The sequence below is a fragment of the Hylobates moloch genome, unplaced genomic scaffold (genome assembly GCF_009828535.3).
Source record: "Hylobates moloch isolate HMO894 unplaced genomic scaffold, HMol_V3 SCAFFOLD_11, whole genome shotgun sequence".
In the NCBI taxonomy this organism is placed as follows: Eukaryota; Metazoa; Chordata; class Mammalia; order Primates; family Hylobatidae; genus Hylobates; species Hylobates moloch.
The window spans coordinates 89,512,073-89,539,087 of record NW_026652286.1 but is presented as its reverse complement, the minus strand read 5'-3'; the positions used below and the strand labels follow the sequence as shown (position 1 = coordinate 89,539,087).

General features: G+C 41.6%; 1 protein-coding gene across 1 annotated transcript; it reads left to right on the top strand.

Moving 5' to 3' along the window:
- Positions 1–63: 63 nt before the first annotated feature.
- Positions 64–25,112, top strand: BUD13 (BUD13 homolog). The gene is made up of 10 exons (XM_032167473.2): positions 64–325; positions 2,922–3,015; positions 7,753–7,837; positions 9,944–10,693; positions 12,281–12,498; positions 14,050–14,155; positions 14,834–14,972; positions 15,291–15,475; positions 16,014–16,095; positions 24,695–25,112. Exons 1-10 carry the CDS (start codon positions 183–185, stop codon positions 24,786–24,788), a joined length of 1,896 nt encoding a protein of 631 aa, XP_032023364.1. The 5' UTR covers positions 64–182; the 3' UTR covers positions 24,789–25,112.
- Positions 25,113–27,015: the final 1,903 nt, after the last annotated feature.

Sequence of the window (27,015 nt, the reverse complement as noted above, 5' to 3'; positions counted from 1 at the left end):
GTGTGCACATCCCTGGCTAGCCTGCGAGCGCGTCCCGGGTGACCGCACCTGCCACCCCCGCGGTTCTCAGCACTCTCCGCCACTTCCGGCCGTGGCCCCGCCCCCTCGGGCGGCTGGCGGCCGTTACGCGTTGAGGAAGTTTGTCTCCAGCGCCGACCCGTCTCTCTGCCCTCGCCGCTGCCATGGCGGCAGCTCCGCCGCTTTCCAAGGCCGAGTATCTGAAGCGTTACTTGTCCGGGGCAGATGCCGGCGTCGACCGGGGATCTGAGTCCGGTCGCAAGCGTCGCAAAAAGCGGCCGAAGCCTGGCGGGGCCGGCGGCAAGGGGTGAGTTGGTATCGGCCGGGGCGGGGCCTGCGACGACTCGCCACCCCTTCCCAACTCCGCCCTCGTCCGCCGGGCGGTTCCTTTCCTCTTGGCGGGTCTCCTGGCTTCTCCGCCGACCCCTGCTCATGCCCAGGGCCCCACTCACATCGCTTGAGGCCCCCCGCGTTGCCTCTGCCGCCCCGCTTACATCTCCATCCTCTGAGCAGTAGCGTCAGTGCGTTAAAGCCGGGGTGTAACTTTGATTACTCTTTTCCCGCCTTGGTAGACTTCCGTCCTCTCCCATAGAGAATGAATATTGTGCCTCGAGAATAATGGAGCGGATTCAAAGCCTCTGTGCTTGGATCTTTAGGGCCTGGTACCTGCCTGTGGGGATTCCCAGATCCCAAGGACTTGGTTCTGAATCAGAGACCTTTGATCACCTCTTGTTACTCTTAGTAATAGTCCTACTAACGAGAGAAGCTAACATTTATATAGTTATACTTTTCTTGCCAGGCACCATTATAAGAAATTTAAACATATATATTTATTTAAGCCTCACAACACTACCATGAAGTGGGTGTTATTTTCATATGGGACAACTTTGTGGCCCAGTGTAGTGGGCCCTACCAAATCGTTTTCCACCCAGAACCACAGAATGTGACCTTCAGAAATAGGGTCTTTGGAGATGTAATCAGTTAAGATGAGGTCATACTTGATTAAGGTGGGTGCCAAATCCAAGATGACTGTTTTCCTTTTAAAAAGAGGGAAGTATGGATACAGACACAGCAACAAAGGAAAAACGACCATGTCTAGATTGGATTGGATTTATGTTGCCAAAAGCCAAGGTAGGCCTGGGGCTACCAGAAGCTGGGAGAGGCAAGGAAAGATTCTCCCCTAGAGACTTTCCAGGGAGGATGGCCTTGCAGACACCTGGATTTCAGATTGCTAGCTTCCAGAACTATGAGAGAGTTTCTGTTGTTTTATGCCACGCAATTTGTGGGACTTTGTTACAGTAACCCTAAGGCACTAAGATACCCAGTGAAGTCACATTGTTCTAAAGGACTAGTCCATGTTCTTTTCTGGTTTGGTGCTTGCCTGATTATTGTCTTTGTCTTTCTGCTTCGCTGACTTGTGTGGATCCTTTGGAAGCAGTGCCATGTGATGAAAGTAGCTTGAGTGTTGGAGCAGCACTGGTCAGAGTTCGAATCCTAGCTGTGCCACTTTATAGGCCGTGTACCCTTGGGCAAGTTGTTTCATCTCACTGAGCTGCAGTTTCCTTATCTTTTAAGATGAGAATAATGCTGAATAATAATGGTTTTATTAAGTGGTGGTTGTGATTAGAGGGATTGCATTAAGTGACCCTGGCTTTTTGAATAACTTCACATCATGGCAGTCGTTGTTATTGTTTGGGCTCAACTATAGTTTATCCATGTAACAAACATTTGTTGAATATTTCGTATTCCAGTTACTGTAGGGTGTTGAGGATGCCTCTCTGAACAAAAAAAACATAGTCCCTATTCTTGTGGAGCTTATAGTTTAATGGGAATACTGGCTTTAAGCAACTAATTACACAACTAATTGATATATTTTCTTTATGATAAATGCAATGAAAGTATTCCAAGGGTTTTAACAAGGGTTCTTAGTCTTGAGTGAGTGTGAGATGGTGAGGGAATCGGGGGAAGCAGTCACGAAAAGTTTGCCAAAGGAAGTTAAATTTGTGTTCGGACCTGAAGAATGAGGAAGAGTTTCCTGGAATGAGAAAGAATTTCCTGGCACTTTGGGAGGCCAAGGCGGGTGGATTGCTTGCATATAGGAGTTTGAGACCAGTCTGGGCAACATGGTGAAACCCTGTTTCTACAAAAAATACAAAAAAGTAGTCAGGCACAGTGGCACATGCCTGTAGTCCCAGCTACTTGGGAGACTGAGTAGGGAGAATAACTTAACCCTGGGAAGTCAAGGCTGCAGGGAGCCACGATGGTGTCCCTGCACTCCAGCCTGGGCAACAGTGTGAGATCCTGTCTCAAAAAAGAAAAAGATTGGGGCCGGGCACGGTGGCTCATGCCTATAATCCCAGCACTTTGGGAGGCTGAGGCAGGCGGATCACCAGGGCAGGAGATGGAGATCATCCTGGCTAACACGGTGAAACCCCATCTCTACTAAAAATACAAAAAATAAGCCAGGCGTGGCGGGCGCCTGTAGTCCCAGCTGCCCCGGAGGCTGAGGCAGGAGAATGGCATGAACCCGGGAGGCAGAGCTTGCAGTGAGCTGAGATTGCACCACTGTACTCCAGCCTGGGCAACAGAGTGAGACTCCGTCTCAAAAAAAAAAAAAAAAAAAAAAAAGAAAAAGATTGAAAAGAGTAGATCAGGCAGAGGGAAGGAACTGCATATGTGAAAACTGATGTGATAGGAACTTGGCTCCTTTCTAAGCACCAAAGGATGACCAGGGAGGTGTTCAACCAAGGAAGTAGCAGTAGGAGATGAAGTTGACCTTGTAGACAAAGACTGGACCATGCAGGATCTTGTAGGATTTTGAACTTTATTTTAAAACCAACAGATAAGTGTTTTTATGCTGGTATCCTAGAATGACTCTTTTTGATCTTCTTATTCTCATTTAGAATGCGGATTGTGGATGACGATGTGAGCTGGACAGCTATCTCCACAACCAAACTAGAAAAGGAGGAAGAGGAAGATGATGGAGATTTGCCTGTGGTATGTATCTTTGGGGATGTCAGGATTTTGAAATGAAGCAGGCTTCTCAATTTCTTTTTTCTTTTTTTTTTTTTTGAGGCGGAGTCTCGCTTTCTTGCCCAGGCTGGAGTGCAGTGGCGTGATCTCCGCTCACTGCAAGCTCCACCTCCTAGGTTCACGCCATTCTCCTGCCTCAGCCTCCCGAGTAGCTGGGACCACAGGCGCCCGCCACCACACCTGGCTAATTTTTTGTATTTTTAGTAGAGACAGGGTTTCACCGAGTTAGACCAGGATGGTCTCGATCTCCTGACCTTGTGATCTGCCTGCCTCGGCCTCCCAAAGTGCTGGGATTACAGGCGTGAGCCACGGCGCCCGGCCTTTTTTTTTTTTTTTTTTTTTTTTTTTGAGATGGAGTCTTGCTCTGTCACCCAGGCTGGAGTGCAGTGGCGCAATCTTGACTCACTGCAAGCTCCGCCTCCTGGGTTCAGGTGGTTCTCCTGCCTCAGCTTCCTGAGTAGCTGGGATTACAGGCACCTGCCATCATGTCCAGCTAATTTTTTTTTTTTTTTTTGTATTTTTGTAGAGATGGGGTTTCACCATGTTGGCCAGGCTGCTCTTGAACTCCTGACCTCAGGTGATCCGCCCGCCTTGGCCTCCCAAAGTACTGGAATTACAGGCATGAGCCACTGCGCCAGGCCAAGCTTCTCAATTTATTTTTCGAGCTCAGGGTAGATTTCTAGGGGTGTTAGTTGAGAACAGAAAAGAGGTGACAGTTTCCAAAGAGCTGTTTAAAATAGTTTTCTTTGCTGATGCCTATACACCAACTTCTCTCTTTATGGAGGGCCCATCAGCCTAGAAATGAGATAGATCACAGAGAGAGGACTTCTCAACATCAGTGATAGAGTAATGATGAGACTTAGCTGTGGTTCATTTTGTTGGAATCTTCCTTAAAAACAATGCTGAGGTTCAATTATAGGGAACTTTTTATTTGCTCCTTTTTTTCATTAATTTAACTAAGCTTTCAAATTGTATATTCTTGCCTAAGTACTGGAGATATGTAGATTAATAGAATATAGCTGTATTTTAGAGTGTATACCCTAGAATGAAAAACTGAATTTCAAATAAATTTCAACAGTATGGTAAATATTGGGGATGTTTCACATACGTACCAAGTACCATTAGAGCCCAGGGAGGTAGCATACTTTGTATTCTGTTGGGAGATATCTTGAAAGATGTAAATATTGAGTTTTGAAGGGTAAGTAAGAGCCAGGTGGACAAAATCATAGGCAAATGACCACCCAGTGGTTCATGAAACCATTGCTGAGAATTTCTGAGAAACAAAGTGGAAAGGAGAGCTGTTGATAGGCTCAATTCCACTAAAGGCGGTAAAGATGGATTCCATTCCAGATGAGTATTTAATATTAATTCCCAGCAAAATTCTTTTTGTTTTTTTTTTTTTTTTTGAGATGGAGTCTCACCTTGTCACCCAGGCTTGAGTGCAATGGTGCAATCTCGGCTCACTGCAAGCTCCGCCTCCTGGGTTCACACCATTCTCCTGCCCCAGCCTCCCGAGTAGCTGGGACTACAGGTGCCCGCCACCACGCCTGGCTAATTTTTTTTTTTTTTTTGTATTTTTAATAGAGACAGGGTTTTATCATGTTAGCCAGGGTGGTCTCGATCTCCTGACCTCATGATCCTCCCGCCTCGGCCTCCTAAAGTGCTAGGATTACATGCGTGAGCCACCGCACCCGGCCAATTCCCAGCAAAATTCTAAAATAGATTATTTAAAAGAGGGCTTGCTAGTAATTAGAAGGGAAATAGTGATCTTAGGGAGCCAATTTAGTTTTGGTCAGAAGAAGTAAATATTAACAATATTTGTTGTTATTTTTTAATTTTATAAAAGCAATGCATATTTATTACAGAATATTTGGTTATGTAGTAGTTCTATATATATATATATATTATCTGTTCTATTACTGGATACATGGATTGTTTCCACTTATAAAATATCATACATCATTGTACATAAATCATTTGTAGACATCAGTTTATTTCTTTATTCCCATAAAATGAAATGAATGGATCAAAGGGTATGGTTCTTTTTAGTTATATTCCCATGTTGCTTTCCAAAAGGTGCTACCAATTTACACTCCTACTAGAGGTGATGAGAATGCCAGTTTGCCTACGTCGTCAATATTAGGGCACTATTATTATTATTATTATTATTTTTGAGACAGGGTCTTGCTGTGTTGCCCAGGCTGAAATACAGTGGTGTGATCATGGCCTATTGTAGCCTCTACCTTCCAGGTGCAAGCAATCCTCCTACCTTAGCCCTGCAAGTAGCTGGTACCACAGGTGCGCACCTCCATGCCTGGCTAATTTTGTGTATTTTTTGTAGAGATGAGGTCTCTGTGTTGCCCAGTCTGGTCTTGACCTCCTAGGCTCAAGTGATCCTCCCACCTAGGCCTCCTAAAGTGTTGGGATTACAGGCGTTAGCCACATGCCTCGCCAATATTAAAGGATTATTAACAAAACAAAACGAATAGCAAACCTATGCCGATTTAGCAAGTGAGTAATGGTATCCAGTTTCTTGCTTTTTTTTTTTTTTTGATAGAGTCTTGCTCTCTTCCCAGGCTGGAGTGCAGTGGCACGATCTCGGCTCACTGCAAGCTCTGCCTCCCAGGTTCACGCCATTCTCCTGCCTCAGCCTCCCGAGTAGCTGGGACTACAGGCACCTGCCACCATGCCTGGCTAATTTTTTGTATTTTTAGTAGAGATGAGGTTTCACTGTGTTAGCCAGAATAATCTCGATCTCCTGACCTCATGATCCGCCTGCCTCGGCCTCCCAAAGTGCTGGGATTACAGACGTGAGCCACTGCGCCTGGCCCAGTTTCTTTGAACACTAGTGAAATGAATCATTTTTTATATGTTCATTAGGCTTATGTTGTGGGTATATTTCATCATTTGCCTTTTCACTTAGTTCATAATTGTTTTTATTCTTTATTTTTTTTGAGACAGATTCTCACACTGTCACCAATGCTGGAGAGCAGTGGCTCAATCTTGGCTCACTGCAGCCTCTGCCTCCCAGGTTCGAGTGAACCTCCTGCCTCAGCCTCCTGAATAGCTGGGAATACAGGCGTCTGCCACCATGCCCAGCTAATTTTTGTGTTTTTGGTAGAGATGGGGTTTTGCCTTGTTGCCCAGGCTGGTCATGAACTCCTGGGCTCAAGCGATCCACCTGCCTCAGCCTCCCAAAGTGCTGGGATTACAGGAATGAGCCACTGCACCTGGCCATTTTCTTTTATAATACTGTCTTGCTTTTATGATGGCCCAAAAACCTAAACAAAGGAGGCTTTAGTGCCACTGCTCTCTGCATTGGTTAAAACAGATCTTGATTACTGAATTCATTTTTGTAACTTCAAGATCACCACCACCACCAGTAATAATGGCAAAACGATTATGATGATTACGATAGCAGTGGCAGCACAGGAATAACTAATAGGTGTAATTTATTGAGCATTTATCATGTACCAAGCATGGCTAAGCTTACGTGAATTATCTCATTTAATCCTTATAGCAATCCTTTGAATCCCACTTTTACAAATGAGGAAATTGAGGCTTAGAATAATTTACCAAAGGTTACGCAAATGCTAAGTGGCAGAGCTGGGGTTTAGATCTTAATTCATCTTGCCCGAAACCTGTGCTTTTAATGCTCAGTGAGAAATCTCAAAACTGGGTTATATGAAGAAAGATGGTAGGATTTTGGGAGAAGTAGAGGGCTATTATGACCTAGATTTAAATTCCAGTTCTGCCACTTGTTAGCTTGTGACATTGAGAAAGTTACTTAACTTCTCTGAATCAGTTTGCTATTCAGTAGTGTGGAGCCTTTCTTTGCAGGGTTATTGTGAGAATCGAGTTAGATTATATGAGTAAACCACAAAACACAGTCCCTTGCACATAGTTGCTACTCTGTAATTAGAGTTTATTATGCCAGCAATCTTTGAAAGTTTGTCATGTGGAAAGGGGATCACTTGCATCAGAGATCAGAACTAGAATGAATTCAAAGAAGTTATAGGAAGGTAGATACGGGACCGGTAAAACTAAGAAGTTTCTAACATTTTTGAAAAATGCAGTGGACTCTGTTGTAAGATAATGAGTCCCTTGTCAGAAAGGGATTGGGTGAGTGACCACTTATTAGGAATACTATAGAGAAATTTCTGATTTGTTCAGAAGTTTAGAAGATACGAAATATGGTTTTAGCTCTTAAAGATTAATGATTGTGTGTACATCTCAGTGGCTCTTTTTGGTTGTATTCAAGAAAACCTATCACTGTGACTACCTACAAGAAGGGTTTCATAGAAACTCAGAGTCCTTGATTAGTGCTAGGCATGATGGCGGTGGGGGGGCACCTGTGTTTTCATTGTTAAGGTAGAAGTGTAAAAGGAATTTAGTTATTAGTTTACAAGTGGCTGTTGTGTACCTAGCAGGTTAATAAAAAGGTTTGTAATGAAAAAAATTAACCTTTGCAGGGAAATTGATTATTAGAGAAGGATCTACAATTAAACCAATACAGTGACAATCAGATGTTTATGGAGCAAACATAACTGAAGACCCCTACTTATTTCTTCATGACCATTTTGGATATGTGTGTGCTCTTGTGTTAGGAATCGGAATGGTTGTAACTGCAGGTTCTTGAGACAGTGCTTCTTGGCTGGATCCTGTGGATTTCCTAAGCATAGGAAATCTTTACTCTCACAGGTGGCAGAGTTTGTGGATGAGCGGCCGGAAGAGGTAAAGCAGATGGAGGCCTTTCGTTCCAGTGCCAAATGGAAGCTTCTGGGAGGTGAGTTCCAACAATAGATAAGTCTAAATTTCCATTCGTAGGGGAGGTCTTTTTTCCTTTTCTGTACTTTTCTTTAGAGGAATGCATTGTTTGTTTTAGCATGTCATTGATCCTGAAAAATAAAGCAGGAAAAAGGAAGTTGGACTTCTTCAGAGGTAGTAAGACATAGGAACTTAGAGACCAGATATTCCTCTTTCTCTTATATTTTGGCATTAGGGTTACTGAGGTCGGTGACTAATTTGGAGGCCTTTGAGCACGCATTCCTCTTTGACTCAGAATAGGAGAGCACTTGGTGTATAGGCAAGACTTTGGGAGGGGTTTACAAGAAATAGGAACAGAATTTAGGGACTTTAGCTACCACTATCCTCTTCCACAATGAAGCAACTCATTTCTGGGGGGTCAAGGACCAGTGTTTTTTGTTCTGTTTGTGTTAGTAAATTTCTCTCTTCTTTCCTTAAATATTGGTATTTTATAGTGCATTACCTTCTACTTGCCCACTTTAGACTCTTCCTAAGCTAATATTCATAATTTAACTCTCTTTTAAAAAATTTGAGTCCTTGAGAATTGGATAAAAAGCATTTGTTTGTCACGTCTGTTTGAGCATAGACTAGTCTTATTTGCCATGATATTGCCCTATCTAGCACAAGGAGCTACCTTTAATAAATATTTGTAGAATTGTTTAATTGCTAGTAGGTATTTGATTTTTGTAGCCTAATCAGAATTCTTTTCCAAAGAGAATCTTTTGATCTCCATATCTGTTTGTCTTAGGAAGACACACAGACACACACACACACACAGTGCCTTTTCTTGTGTATCTGAATGTTTAGAAAGTCAGTCACACACACACACACACACACACTCTCACATTTACACTCACTCACTCTTTTCTTCTGCCTTGCTTTCACTCTCCCATCCCAATTTGTTACTGAAAGTACGCTTACCAATCTCTGACCTTTGCTTCCTTCAGATTTACTGTTAGGCCCCCCACAGACATCATACTTTTCTCTGTGGAGTGGATTCCAATCAGATAGGCCTGTTCCCCAAAGTAAAGGAGTTGACTTGGTTTAATTCATCCATTTAACAAGTATTCATTGGTTCCCACCCAGCTATTATTTGTATTTGGGCTATGGAGCTCAATGACAAGAAATAGAGGTAGAGGAAGAACTGGATTTTGAAACTGTTCCAGTTGCTATAGATATTTCATTCTGTGGTGCCTTTGAAAATGGAAGGTCTCAAACTATGTATTTTAACTTTAAAGATTTACATATTTTAAAGATTGCACATGGACTCTGAAGTCAAATAGAGCTGGATTTAAATATTCCTCTACCACTTATTAGCAATATGACTTTGGCAAGTTAATCTTTCTGAGTATCAACTTCCTCATCTATAAAATGAAATGACAATATTTATGTCCTAGGCTTGTTGTGAGAATTGAATCAGGTAATCTCTATGAAACATTGGCATACAGTAGGTGATTGGTAATTACTTGCTCCTTTCTTTTTTATGGTGATTTTTCCCCTCTCTAAGAAAGAGCACAGTGAAATGGATTAAATAGTTAACAGCATTTTATTTTGATATTCACCATTTTAGTCATTTTACCTTTTGAAAGAAGAGTGAGTACAAACTATAAAGTATCTAGGCAAAATATCAGTAGGAGCCACTAGCTGGGAACTCTGCACAAATGAGGTTTTAGAAAGAACACTGGATTGGGAGTTAGAAGACTTGGATTCTAGCCTGTGTCTTCATCTTAGGAGCTGTGACCTTCGGTAAGAAATCGCTCAGCTCCTCAGCTGAAAACAAAGGCTCTGGCCTCTGTTTTCATGCTGTAATACAAGGGTACCTGCCCTGCTTACCTTAAAGGGTATAATATGAAAAATGTGCTGAAAATGCTTTGCAAATTTATGACTTGGTAAGTGGAGGGGTTATTCTTAAGATATTAATGAGTAGTGGTTTGCTGCCCCTAAGCAAGAAAACTGTGCAGGCCTTTTGGGCTTTCTAAGCAGTTCTGAGGTATGTGCTGCTGGAGCATCTTTTGAAACTGGGTGTGGGGGTGGACAGAGGGACAGAGCATTTGTGGGAATCTGACTCTTTGTTATTTGTGTTTAGGCCACAATGAAGACCTACCCTCAAACAGACATTTTCGTCACGATACCCCGGATTCGTCTCCTAGGAGAGTCCGTCATGGTACCCCGGATCCACCTCCTAGGAGAGTCCATCATGATACCCCGGATTCATCTCCTAGGAGGGCCCGTCATGACACCCCGGATTCATCTCCTAGGAGGGCCCGTCATGACACCCCAGATCCTTCTCCCCTCAGAGGGGCTCGTCATGACTCAGACACATCTCCTACCAGGAGGATTCGTCATGACTCCTCAGACACTTCACCCCCAAGGAGGGCCTGTCATGATTCTCCAGATCCTTCTCCCCCAAGGAGGCCTCAGCATAATTCTTCAGGTGCATCTCCTAGGAGAGTCCGTCATGATTCACCAGATCCCTCTCCTCCTAGGCGAGCCCGTCATGATTCCTCAGATATCTCTTCCCCCAGAAGGGTCCATAACAACTCCCCTGACACATCTAGGAGGACTCTTGGCTCTTCAGACACACAGCAACTCAGAAGGGCCCGTCATGAGTCCTCTGATTTGGCTCCTAGTGTCACTCATTCCCTGCCCAGAACCAAAAGTGGTAAAGCCCCAGAAAGAGCCTCTAGCAAGACTTCTCCACATTGGAAGGAGTCAGGAGCCTCCCATTCGTCCCTCCCAAAGAACAGCAAACATGAGTATGACCCTGACATCTCTCCTCCGCGAAAAAAGCAAGCAAAATCCCATTTTGGAGACAAGAAGCAGCTTGATTCCAAAGGTGAGCATGTGACTGTTCATGAGAGGGATGTATGTATCCCTGGGAGCTTTCTTTTGGCCGTTTACTTGCTTTATTAGGTATAAGAATGGAATTTCTTTGGGAAAGTTTTGAAAAGTGAGAGGCTGGGTTTGGGAGAGTTGAACAATTATGGTGGCAGGGAGGAAGGTTTTCATATATCTTTTTATGTACTCGCTCCACTCCATACAAAAGTACAATTTATTTGTTGCAGAAGCTTTGGAATGTACAGAAGTATATAAAGATAAAATGTGACACAAAGTCTGTCATTCAGAGGCAATTATTGTTAGTGTTGTAGCCAGGGTCATCTTAAGTCTTTTTTGGTTTGCATTTTTTATATAGTTGAGCTGTGGCTATGTTGAACATTTGTATTGCATGTGCAATCTTGCCTGCTCTCCTTTCTTAACATAGTCTTCCTCAGGCCATAAAAACATCTTTATGTTAATATAATTTTTAATAGTGTTTCATTACATAAATTTAACCATTTTCCTAATAATGAATGTTTTTGGTTATTTCTAAGTTTTTTTCTTCTGTAATTCTATAATGAACATCCTTGTACATAAACTGTTGTCCTCATTTTGGATTATTTCCTTATCTACTTCTAGATAGATTCCTGGAAATTCAACTACTTCTATATAGGTTTCCTAGAAAGCTGAGAAGTTGATGTACTGGGTCAGAAGATGTGGGCGTTTTAAAGACTGTCGATACATATTGCAGAATGCTCTTTGGGAGGTGACTTGTGATGCTTATACAGTTGCTAGAACTTAGGCCTGTGCAGTGAAATTTTTTACTCCCTCATTTGTTCCTAGGAACTATTTTAATTTTAAAATTAAAGTACTTTGTTATCCTTTAGTCCAAGGATATCAGAATATATTCTAGGTATTTCTGACTTTTGCCACACTATGGAGAGCTGACTACAAGTTATTTTGTCTTTCCATGGGTGGGGTTACTGACATAGAGGAGTGTGTGGAGATCTTACACACCAGTTACAGTCAGTGGTCACTTGGGAATAGAATGCCATATTCTACCTGTTTTGTTTCTGACTTTGCTCTTCTCCTGTGCCATCCATACTTATGTTTAGGTTAATGATAATTCTTCATAGGAAAACTAAATAAATATTGTACATTAGCTTGGTAAGTTATTTTTTTAGATTCTTCCAAGGGGATTAAAGAACTCTTTGGCCAGGCATGGTGGCTCAAGCCTGTAATCCCAGCACTTTGGAGGCTGAGGCGGGCGAATCACTTCAGGTCAGGAGTTCAAGACCAGCCTGGCCAACATGGCGAAACCCCATCTCTACTGGAAACACAAAAATTAGCTGGGTGTGGTGGCGCACACCTGTGCTTCCAGCTGCTTGGGAGGCTGAGGCACAATAATTGCTTGAACCCAGGAGGCGGAGGTTGCAGTGAGCTGAGATCATGCCACTGCACTCCACCCTGAGACTCTGTCTCAAAAAAAAATAATAGTATAAGGAATTCTTTTATTTCTGGGTTCTCCTCCCAGCCATAGGAGATTTCATGTAAGTTCTTCACCTAGGGGACGTCAGAGTCACACAGATTCTTTGCTCCTATCCAGGTGACTGCCAGAAAGCAACTGATTCAGACCTTTCTTCTCCACGGCATAAACAAAGTCCAGGGAACCAGAATTCTGATTCAGATCTGTCACCTCCACGGAATAGACCTAGACACCAGAGCTCTGATTCTGACCTCTCTCCACCAAGGAGGAGACAGAGGACCAAATCTTCTGATTCTGACCTGTCACCGCCTCGAAGGAGTCAGCCTCCTGGAAAGAAGGTCAGGATTTTCAGGAGCCATGTCCTTGTTTTCATGTGACTCTTCTCTCTCAGCTTTATATATGTCCCAGAGAATCAAGCCAAAAAGAAAGATGTAGCTCTTAGAAGTGTAGTAAATCTTAGTTAAAAGGACCTTTGGAGGTCTTTCTTTCTGAAGGCAAACTGGCTATAACCCATCCCAGATGGACTTATAGATACCAGATTTCCCAAGTAGCTTCTGCGTTTATAGCCTCTTAATTCTACAATCTCATTTTAACAGGTCTAGAAAAACTTCCTATTTTCTTAGGAATAAACTGAGGACTGTGATTTGCAGAGTGAAGTTTGGAGCACAAGCATTATGTCAAACGGATCACATACAGAAATTCTGCTTCTGCCACTTTCTGTGAGATTTGGGCAAGATGCTTAGTATCTCTAAACCTCAGTTTCTTTATCTGTAAATTGTGGATAATAGTAGTACCTACTGTGTAAGGTTGTTATGATAATTAAGCCAGTGTAAGTAAAACTCTTAGCACAGTGTCTGGGACAAAGTAAGCATCTAGTGTTAGTGATTTACTAGTATAAATTGGACTATAGGTCTCTGTATCCAGAGCTTAAGAAGAGGCACTTAAAATATGAAACCACTTTTAGAAATCATATTGTCTGAGAAGTCAATGTTTTGTTTTGAATTCATGATAAAGCATGATGAATTAGCCAAAAAACCCAAAAATCCGTATGAACCTTGAGTAATTATATTGTAAAGAACATTGGTAGTAGTAAAGGAATCTTATTTGTGAGTGGTTAAGAAACAGAACGATAGAGCCTGTGATGTGCATTTTTCTCCCCAATGCAGACTTACCAGGTAAATCTTGTCTGTAGAAGACTCTGAGAAGACTGGTCCTGGCAGGGTAGACCAGCCTGTTCTTTACCCAGGGAATGAGATTCTTCTTTTTTAGGGAAAAAAGAGGTCTCTGTTTCAGCTGGACCCCTTGACATTTTATATATCTATTTAGTTCATGGACAACTTAATATTAGTCCAATTTAGTTGCTTAAGGATATCAGGATATACTGTGTGCTTCATTTGTGGGCTGATTTGCTATCTTGATACTAAGTGGAAATTAGCAAAAAGTTTTCATTTGTTAGATCTTCTGTCATTACCCTGAAATATATCCACAATTTAAGGATCTTAGGTTTGCTTGAGTTTGTACTGTAAATGGAATATTTTATCAGTATGGGTCTCTAATGGAAGGCTTAGTGCTTTATACTGGTTTCTGATCAGATGACCTGAGATAATCTTCATGTGTGCAGTTTATATACTGTAAAGTCAGAAATACAAATGCATAGCCCTCCCTTTAATATATTGTTAGTGTTTATGCTTACTCTTAAACTTGATGGTTTTGATGATGGTTTTCTTTTATAGTTTTTGAATCCTATGGTAATTATTGAGAATATAAAGCTAGAGTTTTAGGTTTAATTATTGCTGGTCATCAGACACAAATGCAACTAACTGTGTACCGACGGAGCCTACTGCCACATCATCTCATTAATGTTGGATGCTCCCTTTTCCATTGCATAGGCTGCACACATGTATTCTGGGGCTAAAACGGGGTTGGTGTTAACTGACATACAGCGAGAACAGCAGGAGCTCAAGAAACAGGATGAAGAAACCATGGCATTTGAAGGTAAAAATATGAAAGTGCAGAGACCAATCTAGGCTCATATTGTTTTTTTTTTTTAATTTAGCTTATTGTACCTGATATTTTGAACTTTTAATTGCTGTCAAATTTCAGCTCTAGTTTTATGCATTGTTGTAATTTTTCAGTGAATCCCAGTGATCCCAGTGTTTCCTTCCTTCTTGAAAAATGCCATTTCGCCCAGGTGCTGTGGCTCATGCTTGTAATCCCAGCACTTTGGTAGGCCGAGGCGGGTGGATCAGCTGAGGTCTGTAGTTCGAGACCAGCCTGGCTAACATGATGAAACCCTGTCTCTACTAAAAATACCAAAAAAAAAACTAGCCAGGCGTGGTGTTACATGCCTGTAATCTCAGCTACTCAGGAGGCTGAGACAGGAGAATCGCTTGAACCTGGGAGGCGGAGGTTGCAGTGAGCCAAGATCACGCCACTGCACTCCAGCCTGGGCAACAGAGCGAGACTCCATCTCAAAAAAAAAAAAAAAAAAAAAAGAAAATGCCATTTCTCGGGCCCAGTGCCAATATGCACCTAGATGTTGGTAGGAACTACTACTTTGGTCTGGCTGCAGAAGTTCTTATCTAGCATTAGAATCCCAAGCGGTCGATTTGATCTCTTAGAATGTTATTTCTGATTTTGATCCTGATATTTGAGTATAATTTTCCTTTGCAGCTGAATTTCAATATGCTGAAACCGTATTTCGAGATAAGTCTGGTCGTAAGAGGAATTTGAAACTCGAACGTTTAGAGCAAAGGAGGAAAGCAGAAAAGGACTCAGAGAGAGATGAGCTGTATGCCCAGTGGGGAAAAGGGTAAGGGAACCACTGAAAGGGTAAACAAGATGGCAGTGACTGGAACAAGTCATTTCTCTGCTCTTCTGATCACTCACTTTCTTATTATGCCTTCAGAGCTGATATCAGTAATGGGAAATTTGGTGTGCTGAATCTTCTTCCTAGGATATTGATATATTCCACACTTGCAGTGGGTATTCTGGGAATTTTACCCTGCTCAGTATTTGCCCTAGGGTACTAGAAAGAGGAGATTCTCCAAACTTAGCAGTATGGTCCATCTCGTGTAGAAGTGGAAATGTCATACAGGATAGCAAACACTCTTGGTTCTTTTTTGCCCAGGCTTGCCCAGAGCCGGCAACAGCAACAAAATGTGGAGGATGCAATGAAAGAGATGCAAAAGCCTCTGGCCCGCTATATTGATGACGAAGATCTGGATAGGATGCTAAGAGAACAAGAAAGAGAGGGGGACCCCATGGCCAACTTCATCAAGAAGAATAAGGCCAAGGAGAACAAGAATAAAAAAGGTGGGACTTCTGGGAATCATCAGCTGGAGGTGACTTGTGAAGAGAGAATCATTAGGATGCTGATACATAGCTATACGCAAGGAAGGATTTCCCAAATAATTTAAATTCATTGTATTTGTGAGTTTAGATTCAACTCAATTGGTCTTTCTATATAAAAATTTTTCCGGGCCAGGTGCAGTGGCTCATGCTTGTAATCCCAGCACTTTGGGAGGCCGAGGTGGGTGGATCACCTGAGAGTTTGAGACCAGCCTGGCCAACATGGTGAAACCACATCTCTACTAAAAATACAAAAAAAAGAAAAAAAATAACTGGGCATGGTGGTGCATGCCTGTAATCCCAGCTAGTTGGGAGGCTAAGGCACAAGAATTGCTTGAACCTAGGAGGCAGAGGTTGCAGTGAGCCGAGATCGTGCCACTGCACTCTAGCCTGGGCAACAGAGTGAGACTCTACTAAAAAAAAAGAAAACTCCACATTGCCATCCAGCTCCGAATTAAATTATGTCATTAACTGAATCCTTTTTTCTTACTCCTCTCATTAGTGAGACCTCGCTACAGTGGTCCAGCACCTCCTCCCAACAGATTTAATATCTGGCCTGGATATCGCTGGGATGGAGTGGACAGGTAAGCCTGGGTATTTCTTAAATTTTTATTTTCTCTTCTGCCTGACTGTAACCTTCCCTAACCACTCGTAAGTTGCTCCACACTTTATTTCATTCTCTGCTTTAATCACAAGGTGAAAAATATGTACTTTGCTTGCTTCTATTTCTGAGGTCCACAAATCCTGTTTCTCATGCTTGGAACACTCCTTCTGTTTCCTTTTCATAATACTTTTTAAAGCTCTGGACAAACACCTCAGGTGGTTCAGATGAGACACCTTTTGTTTTGGACATCGATTACTTTTAACGATATTTTCTAAGGTTTAGAGGGGTTGAGTGATGAGTTATAGTCTGGAGCCTTCTATGTGATATATCTTTAAATTGTAGCCTCTGAATCTTTATTCACTCTATGGTCTTAGGAGGCAGTCACTTTTAATGTCTTACAGTCCTCTACCACCTCATCTGTCTACCTACCAACATCTGTACCCACGTACTCTAACTTCCTGTTATGATGGATGAATATTTGCTTCCATCCAAAGTCAGTTTGTGTACTCACATATTAGATCCTATCTCCTCTTGCCTACTAAAGGACATTGTTTTAGTATCTAGCATAATAATTCTTAAACTTTTTAATCTCAGGACCCTTTTACACTCTTTTTTTTTTTTTTTTTTGAGATGGAGCCTCGCCCTGTTGCCCAGGCTGGAGTGCAGTGGTGCAGTCTCGGCTCACTGCAACCTATGCCTCCTGGGTTCAAGTGATTCTCCTGCCCCAGCCTCCCGTGTAGCTGGGATTACCGGCGCCCGCTTCCACGCCCAGCTAATTTTTTGTATCTTTAATAGAGACGGGGTTTCACCATGTTGCCAGGCTGGTCTGAAACTCCTGACCTCAGGTGATCCGCCCACCTCAGCCTCCCAATGTGCTGGTATTACAGGCTTACAGGATTACAGGATTACAGGTGACCCACCATGCCCAACCACTCTTTTTTTTTTTTTTTTGAGGCAGAATCTTGCTCTGTTGCTCAGGCTGGAGTGCAGTAGTGCGATCTCCACTTCCTGGGTTCAAGCAATTCTCATACTTAGGTGGCCTGAGTAGCTGGGATTATAGGCATGTGTCACCATACCCAGCTAATTTTTGTATTTTTAGTAGAGATGAGGTTTTGCCACGTTGGCCAGGCTGATCTTGAATTCCTGGGCTCATATGATTGTCTGTCTCATTTCCGAAAGTGCTGGGATTACAGGCTTGAGCCACCCTGCCTCGCCTACACTCTTAAAAATTACTGATGACCTCAAAAAGCTTTTGTTGATGTGGATTATATATATTGATATTTACCATATTATAAATTAAAACTCAGACATTTAAAAATTGTTTATTCATTCTAAAAAATAATAAACTAATTACGTTAACATAATTACTGTATATTTAAATGAAAAATAATTACATTTTCCAAGTGTGAAAAAACAGAAGGATGGCATTGATTTACATTTTTGCAAATCTCATTAATGTCTGACTTAATAGTAGGTAACTTGACTCTGTATTTGTCTGTTGTGATTTGTTCAGTTGAAGTATAGGAAGAAAATTTAGCCTCACACATAAGTGGTTAGAAAGAGAAGGCATATTACATTTCTTAATGTTACACAAAAACTCAACAAGTGCCGGTTTCTTAAAGGTGAGCTATGTGGAACCTGAAATCAGATCAAAGAACTTTCATTACTGTTATATTAATTTTTTTAATACTTTGAGTGGATATTTTACCCATGCATGATTTTATAACATCATGCATTGGTCATTTGTAAAATATTAGTTCGCTGAGTTTTTCAGACCTTCCAAATGTTGACATATTTCCACTATACAATATCAGAAAATCACTTTTGTTAACATCACTTCCGGTCTTATCACAAAACTCTTTAAATAATGGAAAGTTAAAGAGTTCACAGTTTTTCAGAATTCTAATTTACACTTGAAAGTTTAAATGTTATCACTGGCATTTCCATTGCTTGAGCTATTTCCATTTAATAGCTTAATTTCTCTGCTGAGATTTCCCATCTGTTCATTATGAGATATTTTCCTCTTCTTGAAAATATTTATGATATGTAATTGGTGCTTTGAAGTCCTTCCTGTCTGCTAATTGCAACATTGGATTCACCACAGGATTGGTTTCTATTGACAGCTTTTTCTTCAGTGTGTATTACATTTTCCTGTTTATTTACCTGTGTGGTCACTTTTTAAAATTGTTACTAGACATCATGAATGATACACTGTAGAGACTTTGAGTTCTGTTACACTGTATTGTCAGTTGTTTTCCTTCAGGTAAAGCTCACTTTGTACAATAGCTTTTTATAGATTCTATCAGATTTTGTACCTAGAGGGTCTTCCATCTTTGCATACAGTTTAATTTCTTACTTTCCAATCTAGATGCTGTTTCTTTTTCTTGCCGTGTTGCATTAGCTAGCACTTCAGTGCAGATGTTGAATAGAAGTAGTGAGAGCAGACATCTTTGCTTTTTTCCTAATCTCAGGAAGAAAATATTTAGTTTTTACAACACATTTATTAAATGTTTTGTAAGCTGTCGGTGTTTTGTAGATACCCTTTATGGAGTTAAATTTCCCTTCTATTTCTGTTTTGCTGAGAGTTTTATTTTCAGGAATGTATGTTGGATTTCGTTCAAAATATTTTCTAATTATCCTTTTGGTTTATTCTTTGCTCCATGGGTTATTTAGGAGTGCATTAATTCCAAATATTTGGACTTTTCTAGATATCTTACTGCTATTTACTTATAATTTAATTCCATTTTGGTCAGATAATATACTGTAATATTTTGATCTTTTGAAATTTGTTGGCCAGGCACGGTGGCTCATGCCTGTAATACCAACACTTTGGGAGCCCAAGGCAGACGGATTGCTTGAGCCTAGGAGTTTGAGACCAGCCTGGGCAACATGGCAAAACCCTGTCTCTACAAAAAAAAATACAAAAATTAGTCGGGCATGGTGGCACACCCCTATAGTCCCAGCTACTATGAAGGCTGAGGTGGGAGTATCACTGAGCCCAGGGAGGTCGAGGCTGCCATGTGCTGTGATTGCACCACTGCACTCCAGCCTGGATGACAGAGTGAGACCCTGTATCAAAAAACGATAATAAAAATGAAATTTGTTAAGATGTGTTTTATGGCCCAGTGTATAGTCTATCTTCTGAATGTTTCATTTGCTCTTGAAGAGAACTTATATTCTGTAGCTATATAAGGTAGTGTTTTATAAACGCCAGTGAGGTCAAGGTGTTGAGATTTTAGATCGCCTGTATTCTGGGTTTTTTGTGTTTGTATTTTTCTATCAGTTACTATCAATTGTGGATTTTTTGTTTTAGCTGGTTTATTTTGTTTTTCAACTCTAAAATTTCCATTTAATAGCTTACATTTCTGTGCTGAGATTTCCCATCTGCTCATTATGAGACATTTTCCTCTTCTTGAAAATATTTATGATATGTAATTAGTGCTTTGAAGTCCTGTCTGCTAATTGCAACATTGGATTCACCACAGGATTGGTTTCTATTGACAGCTTTTTCTTCAGTGTGTATTACGTTTTCCTGTTTATTTACCTGTCTGGTCACTTTTTAAAATTGTTACTAGACATCATGAATGATACACTGTAAAGACTTTGAGTTCTGTTACACTGTATTCCTCTTAAGTGTGTTGGTTTTTATTCTAGCAGGTAGTTAACATAGCTGAACTCTAAACTCTGTCCTTTGCAGTGGACCACAGCTACAGTCTTTGCTCAGTTCTTTTAGTTTCTAGCTGCCATTTTTTTAATTGGCCTGATGATATTTTCTCTGCACATGTGTCGTTTAACAGTTAGCCAAGGATTTGACTAGGTTTTGTATGTAGATTTTGAGGTTCATCTCTTTTGTAGTTCTTTCTCTTCCAAGATTTCCCCCCTAATTTCCTAGCTTTCCTGCCCACTTTGCACTAACTCCTCAAGCCAGTAAGCCTGTGGCTTTCTGCCTTCGTGAGCAAATCTCTTTTCACATATAGACTTCATCCAGCTCATACTTACTTTTGGTCACTTTTCCACACCTTCAAATACCTGTATTTTTTTGTTTTGTCTAGGTTTTATAGTTGCTAATTGAGGATAGGTTAGTTTGTTCAGGTTACTCTGCAATGTCTAGAATCTCTCCCCACCTTATATGGGCCTAAGGCATTGTCTTCTGTCCTTCGGGGTGCCGTCAAAATGCAACAGCCAGGTGTGGTGGCATGTGTCTGTAGTACCAGCTACTTGGGAGGCTGAGGCAGGAAGATCGCTTGAACCAAGGAGTTTAAGTCAAGGCTAGGCAACACAGTGAGACCCCAACTCCAGAATAAAAAAATTTAAGGCTCTTCTTTCTGATATTGGCAGATATCTATAAGATGACTGTAGTTCCTCATCTTGGCAGATACCTTTAGGGTAGCTGTGGTTGCAGGCTAGCTTACTAGTTCCGTTTGCAGTTCACTGTATGTAGGCTTTTTGGTAGAAGGAGGATTTCTCAGAATACTCATTTGCCATACATACAGCCAGAAGTAGATCTTTTTATAGCACAACCCTACAGATGTTCCCTGTTACCGAGTTTTTGTTTTTTGTTTTCTATTTTTGGACCCAAAACTTAGAATTCTCCCTGACCTAGTTTTTTTTACTAGTATTTAATTTGTCTTCATCTTTCTTAGTTGCTTTTTTCCACTTCTTGTTCTGATTTTATCCTAGATTTCTCCTGTTATTTCCCTTTGTCACCCTTGCTTTCTTTTTGTTATTCATCTTTCATCATCATTTCTAGTTTTGTCTCTTTTTGGCCTGCTGCAAGGGAGTATTTCCAGAACAGATATATAGTATGTTACAGTTGGAAAAACCCATAAGATAATTACCCAGCCTCTCTTAATTAAAAGAGAAACTGGGCCGGGTGCGGTGGCTCATGCCTGTAATCTCAGCACTTTGGGAGGCTGAGGCGGGCAGATCATGAGGTCAGGAGATTGAGACCATCCTGGCTAACACGGTGAAACCCCATCTCTACTGAAAAAAAATACAAAAAATTAGCTGGGCGTGGTGGCGGGCGCCTGTAGTCCCAGCTACTCTGGAGGCTGAGGCAGGAGAATGGCGTGAACCCAGGAAGCGGAGCTTGCAGTGAGCCGAGATCGCGCCACTGCACTCCAGCCTGGGCGACAGAACGAGACTCCGTCTCAAAAAAAAAGAGAAACTGAGGCCCAATAAATAAGCAGTTTGCCTAGAGTCATGCAATTTCCCTGTGAAAGCTGGAATTAGAACTCTGTGTTCCTGATTGTCTGGTCCAGAGCTCTTTCCACCGTGAGTTCTCCTGCAGTTTGTTTTCTGATTCTGCTTAGGATTAGTGTTTGTTATTCATATGTCCTTTGTATTATCATATTAGTGTAACTCTCTTAAGACCTTATTTCCAAGGTAAAAAACAGTGGTTTCCTTGGTGCTTTGGAATACCATCCATGCTTCTAAGGTTGGAGAGGATGCCATTTATAATAAGCTTCCCTTCTTTTTTTTTTTTTTTTTGAGATGGAATTTCGCTCTTGTTGCTCAGGCTGGAGTGCAAAATGGCACGATCTTGGCTCACTGGAACCTCCGCCTCCTGGGTTCAAGCGATTCTCCTGCCTCAGCCTCCCAAGTAGCTGGGATTACAGGCGTGTGCACCACGCCCAGCTAATTTTTGTATTTTTAGTAGAGACAGGGTTTCACCATGTTGGCCAGGCTGGTCTCGAACTTCTCATCTCAGGTGATTCACCCGCCTCAGCCTCCCAAAGTGCTGGGATTACAGGCATGAGCCACCATGTCCGGCCAAGCTTCCCTTCTTAAAGCCCTCTGTTACTCACTCCACTCATCCCTTAAGAGAAAGTCTTAGCATACATGTTGTAAGTGTAAGCAGCTAGGTAGTAGGTACTAGGGATTCCGTGATTAATGAGAGATAGCCGCTGAGCCCAGGAGCTCACTTTTAATCTAGAATAGAAGACAGACAGTTTCAATGCTGTTTGGTTAGTGTTACTATAGAAGATTTTCAAGATGTTTTGGGAGCACAAAGGAAGAGTAAGTTGAGCCTTGGGAGGATGTGATCAGGAAGGGCTTCCTAACGGATGAAATGTGGGAGCTGAGTTTTAAGGGTTGTTGGTAACCAGCCAAGATAAGAAGGAAAGGAAGGATGTTAAAGGAAGAGGGTCCTATATGTGCAGAGTCATAAGGCTATGAGACACCATGGTGTTACCAGGTGGTGGGGGTCCCTAAGTAATTTGCTGTTGTTGGATAGCATAAAGCGTGAGATGGATGAGAGAGGTTGGCAGACCCTGATCACAGAAGGCCCTGGAAGCCTTTCTGAGGAGCTTGGTCTTCACCCTAGAGGTAAAGGGGAGACACGGAAGGATTAAAAACAGCTCTGCATTTTAGATAGACAAATCCATTATAGCGGTAATGTGAAGGATTTGAAAGGTACAAGATTGGAAGTAAAACAGATACAAGGCTTTTGCAGTAGCTCAGGCTAAAGGTAATGAGTGTCTGAACTACAACTTTTAGGCAGTGGTAGTAAGGATGGTTAGTAAGAGAATAGGAAGTGGGGATGTGGTCAGGGGTGAGCTGGTGGGACCTGTTTGCTGATTTGGGGAAGAGGAGGGAGGAGTCATTGGATTTGGCAACAAGGAATGTCACCGATGACCTGAAAGGGCTAGTTCCGTTGTGTAGTGAAACAATGGCCAGGCTCTGATGTATTAAAGAGTGAATGAAAAGTGAGGAAACAAATAGTGAATACAGGCTCTTTAAGAAGTTTAGATAAGAAGACCAAGAGAATGCATGGTAATTAAAGGGATTTGAGGTCCACTCACTACCTCCTTGAAATTCACCCCTGTATTGTTTTCCATGACACCCTACTCCTGGTTCTTTTCTGTGACTATTCTTGGCCACCTTTGCAAACTCCTCTTCCTCTGTGCACCTCTTAAGTCTTTCCCAGGGCTCCATCCGTAATTTTTAGCTGTTCTTACTCTGTGCTGCCTCTGGCTGATTCTTACCTAGTCATGTTTTCAACTATAACCTATATGTACGTGATTTCCAAATCAGTATTTGCATCTTGGTCTGGTGTATTTAGCTATTTGTTGGATTTCTCTGTTGATTTAGACTTGAGAGATTTCAAATGCGTTGTATTCAAAGCTGAACTCATCAGCTTCTACTGTAAGCCTGCTCCTACTTTTGTGCTCTCTAACTTGCCTCCTCCTCCTTTGTCCTTGTGTACCTAATCAATTAGTCCTACTAATTAGTCTTACCAATTTTGCCTCCTGTGTCTTCTCTCTTCCGTCCCTCTTTATCATTGCCTTCATCATCTCTTGCCTGGACCATTGCAGTGATTTTCCTGCCCCAGATCCCCTCCAGAGTGATCTCTTTGAAATGCAGTTTAACTTCTTGCTTTAAACCCGTCCTTTCTGGATGAAATCTAAGCTTTTTACCATGGCCTACGCAGCTCATTATGCATTGGCCTCTGCCTACCTTTCCAACTTTGACTCATGGCTGTTCCCTTTGTCATACTTCAGGTTCCAGCCATACCAGTTTGCCTTTGGTTTGCTGCACATACCAGGCCACTTTTTATTTCTGTGCCTTTGTTCTTGTTGCTCATTCTGTTCTGAAATGACCTCCAGACTCTTCTGACCCTTCCATCTCCAGAACTGTAGTTAACACAAAGCCTTTACTGATCATTCTTGCCCAACCCTCATGTCACCTTTTTATCATACCTCCCAAGCTGGTTAAGATACCCGTTCTGTTCCCATGATACCCCATGCATATTTCTACTAGAGTTTATGCTGTTCTTTTAATTTATTTGTTTAAATGTCTCTCTCTTCGACTAGTCTGGGAGTTCATCAGGACAAGTGCTGTGTCATACTCATTTTCATGTAGTGTCTACCATGGTACCTAGTATATAATGAAAATTCAATAAATGTTTGTGTAATGAATGGATAAAATATAAGATGTGGACATCAGCTGAGAGAGAACTGGGCTTTTAGAGAGTGGCAAACGTTTGAAATAGCTGTCAGAGTGGGGGAAGGGTCTGAACAAGGACTGAGAAAAGGATGAATGATATATTTTGTCCCTTTGATTCTATTGCATATGCCTTATTTTTTTTTTTTTTTTTTTTTTTTTTTTTTTTTTTTTTTTTTTTTTTTTTTTTTTTCCTTTTTTTTTTTTTTTTCTTTTTTCTTCTTTCTTGACAGAGTCTCACTCCGTCACCCAGGCTGGAGTGCAGTGGCATGATCTCCGCTCACTGCAACCTCTGCCGCCCAGGTTCAAGCGATTCTCCTGCCTCAGCCTCCCGAATAGCTGGATTACAGGCACCTGCCACTGCACCCGGCTACTTTTTGTGTTTTTAGTAGAGACAGGGTTTCACCATATCGGGCAGGCTGGTCTTGAACGCCTGACCTCGTGATCCACCCGCCTCGACCTCCCAAAGTGCTGGGATTACAAGCATGAGCCACCGTGCCCGGCCATGCCTTAAATATTTTCATATGACTCCTTACTTTCCCCTTTTTTCATTATATTGTGAACTCTTCCCTTTCTTTTGAAATAAATGCCCCTTTCAGGTTTCCGGCTGAATAGTATGTCTCTTTTGATTGCAGATCCAATGGATTTGAACAGAAGCGCTTTGCCAGGCTTGCCAGCAAGAAGGCAGTGGAGGAACTTGCCTACAAATGGAGTGTTGAGGATATGTAACTTTCCTGAGGCTGTGGGGGTGGCTGGGCTGTGGTAGTGGGCATAGGCAGTGAGATGTCCAGTGGTAACAGTTGTCTGTGCTAATAATTGGAGCCCACACAGACCAGCAACTTGTTGAATGCCAGTTTTGATCACAGAAGAATATTCGAGACCTGATGTTTGGACTGAGGTACCTGTACTTCTTGGGTGTGACAGCACCGGCTGTTGCTGACTTTCAGAGGAAGCATTGATTTCTCATTGACCAGGGTTTGTTCTTGGTAGGGTTTTTCTTTTTCTTTTTTAAATAAACATGTATTTATTTTTTTAAAATTATCTTCTTAACTGGGTATTCTGTTTTGGGAAGAATACAGGCTACTATTGAACCTGTGGGGATTTGGGGGGTGGTGGTTGAATTTTTCACTAATCTAGAAAGCAGTGTGAGTAAAAACTTTCTTAGTGATAGATCCTTCCTCTGAGAAAACAGGAATTAGTACTAAACTAGACTCAGGAATAGACACACAGTTATTTGGAGACATGGTGTATAATAAAGGTAGTGTCACAAGTTAGTAGGGAAGAGATGGATAATAGTGCTCAGAAAATTGGCTTATTATATGGACAAAAATAAAGTTGAATCCTCATACCATATAAAACAAAATTCCCAAAGTGATTAAAGACCTAAATGAAAGATAACATGATATACAGCTAGTAGGAGCAAATGGCAAATGTTTTTGTGCCTCGGGGTAGAGATAAATTTCTTAAATAAGATCCCAAAGCACAGTGCATAAGATCTGATAGCTTTGATTACTTTGTAATTAAAGGTTTCTATTTGGCAAAGTATCCCATAGTCAAAGCTAAAGATGGATATGGATTAGGAGAAAGTATTTGCAGTGTCTAAAACTGACAAGGATTGCATATACAAGGGATAGAATATAGAAAGAGCTTCTGCAAATCATGAAGAAAAAGACAAATGAAATAAAAATATGCAAAAATATGAATAGGTAAAATCTAAAGAGAAAACCAGAGTGGCTCATAAGTATATTACCTCACTAGTAATTAGAGATATGCTAGTTAAAACACTGAGTTTCTACCTTACATCTTAGTGTGGCAAAAATAAGAGACTGATCTGATGGGGAATCAGAACTCATGGAATATTTTCTCTTCTTTTCTTTTCTTTCCTTTTCTCTTTTCCTTTCTTTTTTTTTAAAGACAGAGTCTTACTCTGTCGTCCAGGCTGCAGTGCAGTGGTGCCTCTGCCTCCCAGGTTCAAGCAATCCTCCCACCTCAGCCTCCTGAGTAGCCAGGACTGTAGGCATGCGCTACACAATTTTTGTTTTTTTAGTAGAGATGGGGTTTCACCATGTTGGCCAGGCTGGTCTCGTACTCCTGACCTCAGGTGATCCGCCCACCTTGTCCTCCGAAAGTGCTGGGATTACAGGCATGAACCACTGTGCCTGGCTACATGGAATATTTCAGCTGGTATATTCATTTTGGAGAACAAATAAATGAAACTTGCTGAAATTAAGTAATACCTAGGGAGCAATATTGCAGTTTTTAATAGTGTGGCTCTGGAGCTGTACTGCCTGAATTTGAATTCCAGCTGTATCATTTGCTAGCTGTGTAACCTTTGATAAGCCAGTTAACTTCTCTATGCCTTAGTTTTTTCGTCTGTGAAATAGACATAATAGTACCTACCTCATAGGTTTATTGTAAGCTTAGAACAATGCCTGGCACACAGTAGTGTCACAAAATTATTAGCTGTTACTATTCTCACTGTCATCATTATCATCAAGTGGGGCAGCCAGCTTCCACGATGGCCCCTAATGATCTCTGCCCTCTGGTATATAAGCCCTTGTATAGTCCTCTCCCACAATAAATAAGGTTGACCTATGTAACCAATAGGATGTACTAGAAATGTGTGACTTACGAAGGTAGGTCATAAAAGGTTTTAAAACATCTGCCTTGTGCTGTCTTGGATCCTTGCTCTGGAGGATGCCAGCTTCCATATCGTGAGGACACTCAAGCAGCCCTCTGGAGAGGCCCAGGTAGAGAGGCACTGAGGCCTCTCACCAACAGCCAGCACCAAATTGCTGACTGTAGGAGTGAATCACCTTGGAAGTGCATCCGCCAGCTCTACTCAAGCCCTCCCTCAGGCTTGCAGCCCTGATCGACCTCATGAGAGATCCTGACCCAGGACACCCAGCTCCAGATTCTTGAACCAAAGAAACTCTGAGATTATAAATGTTTAGTA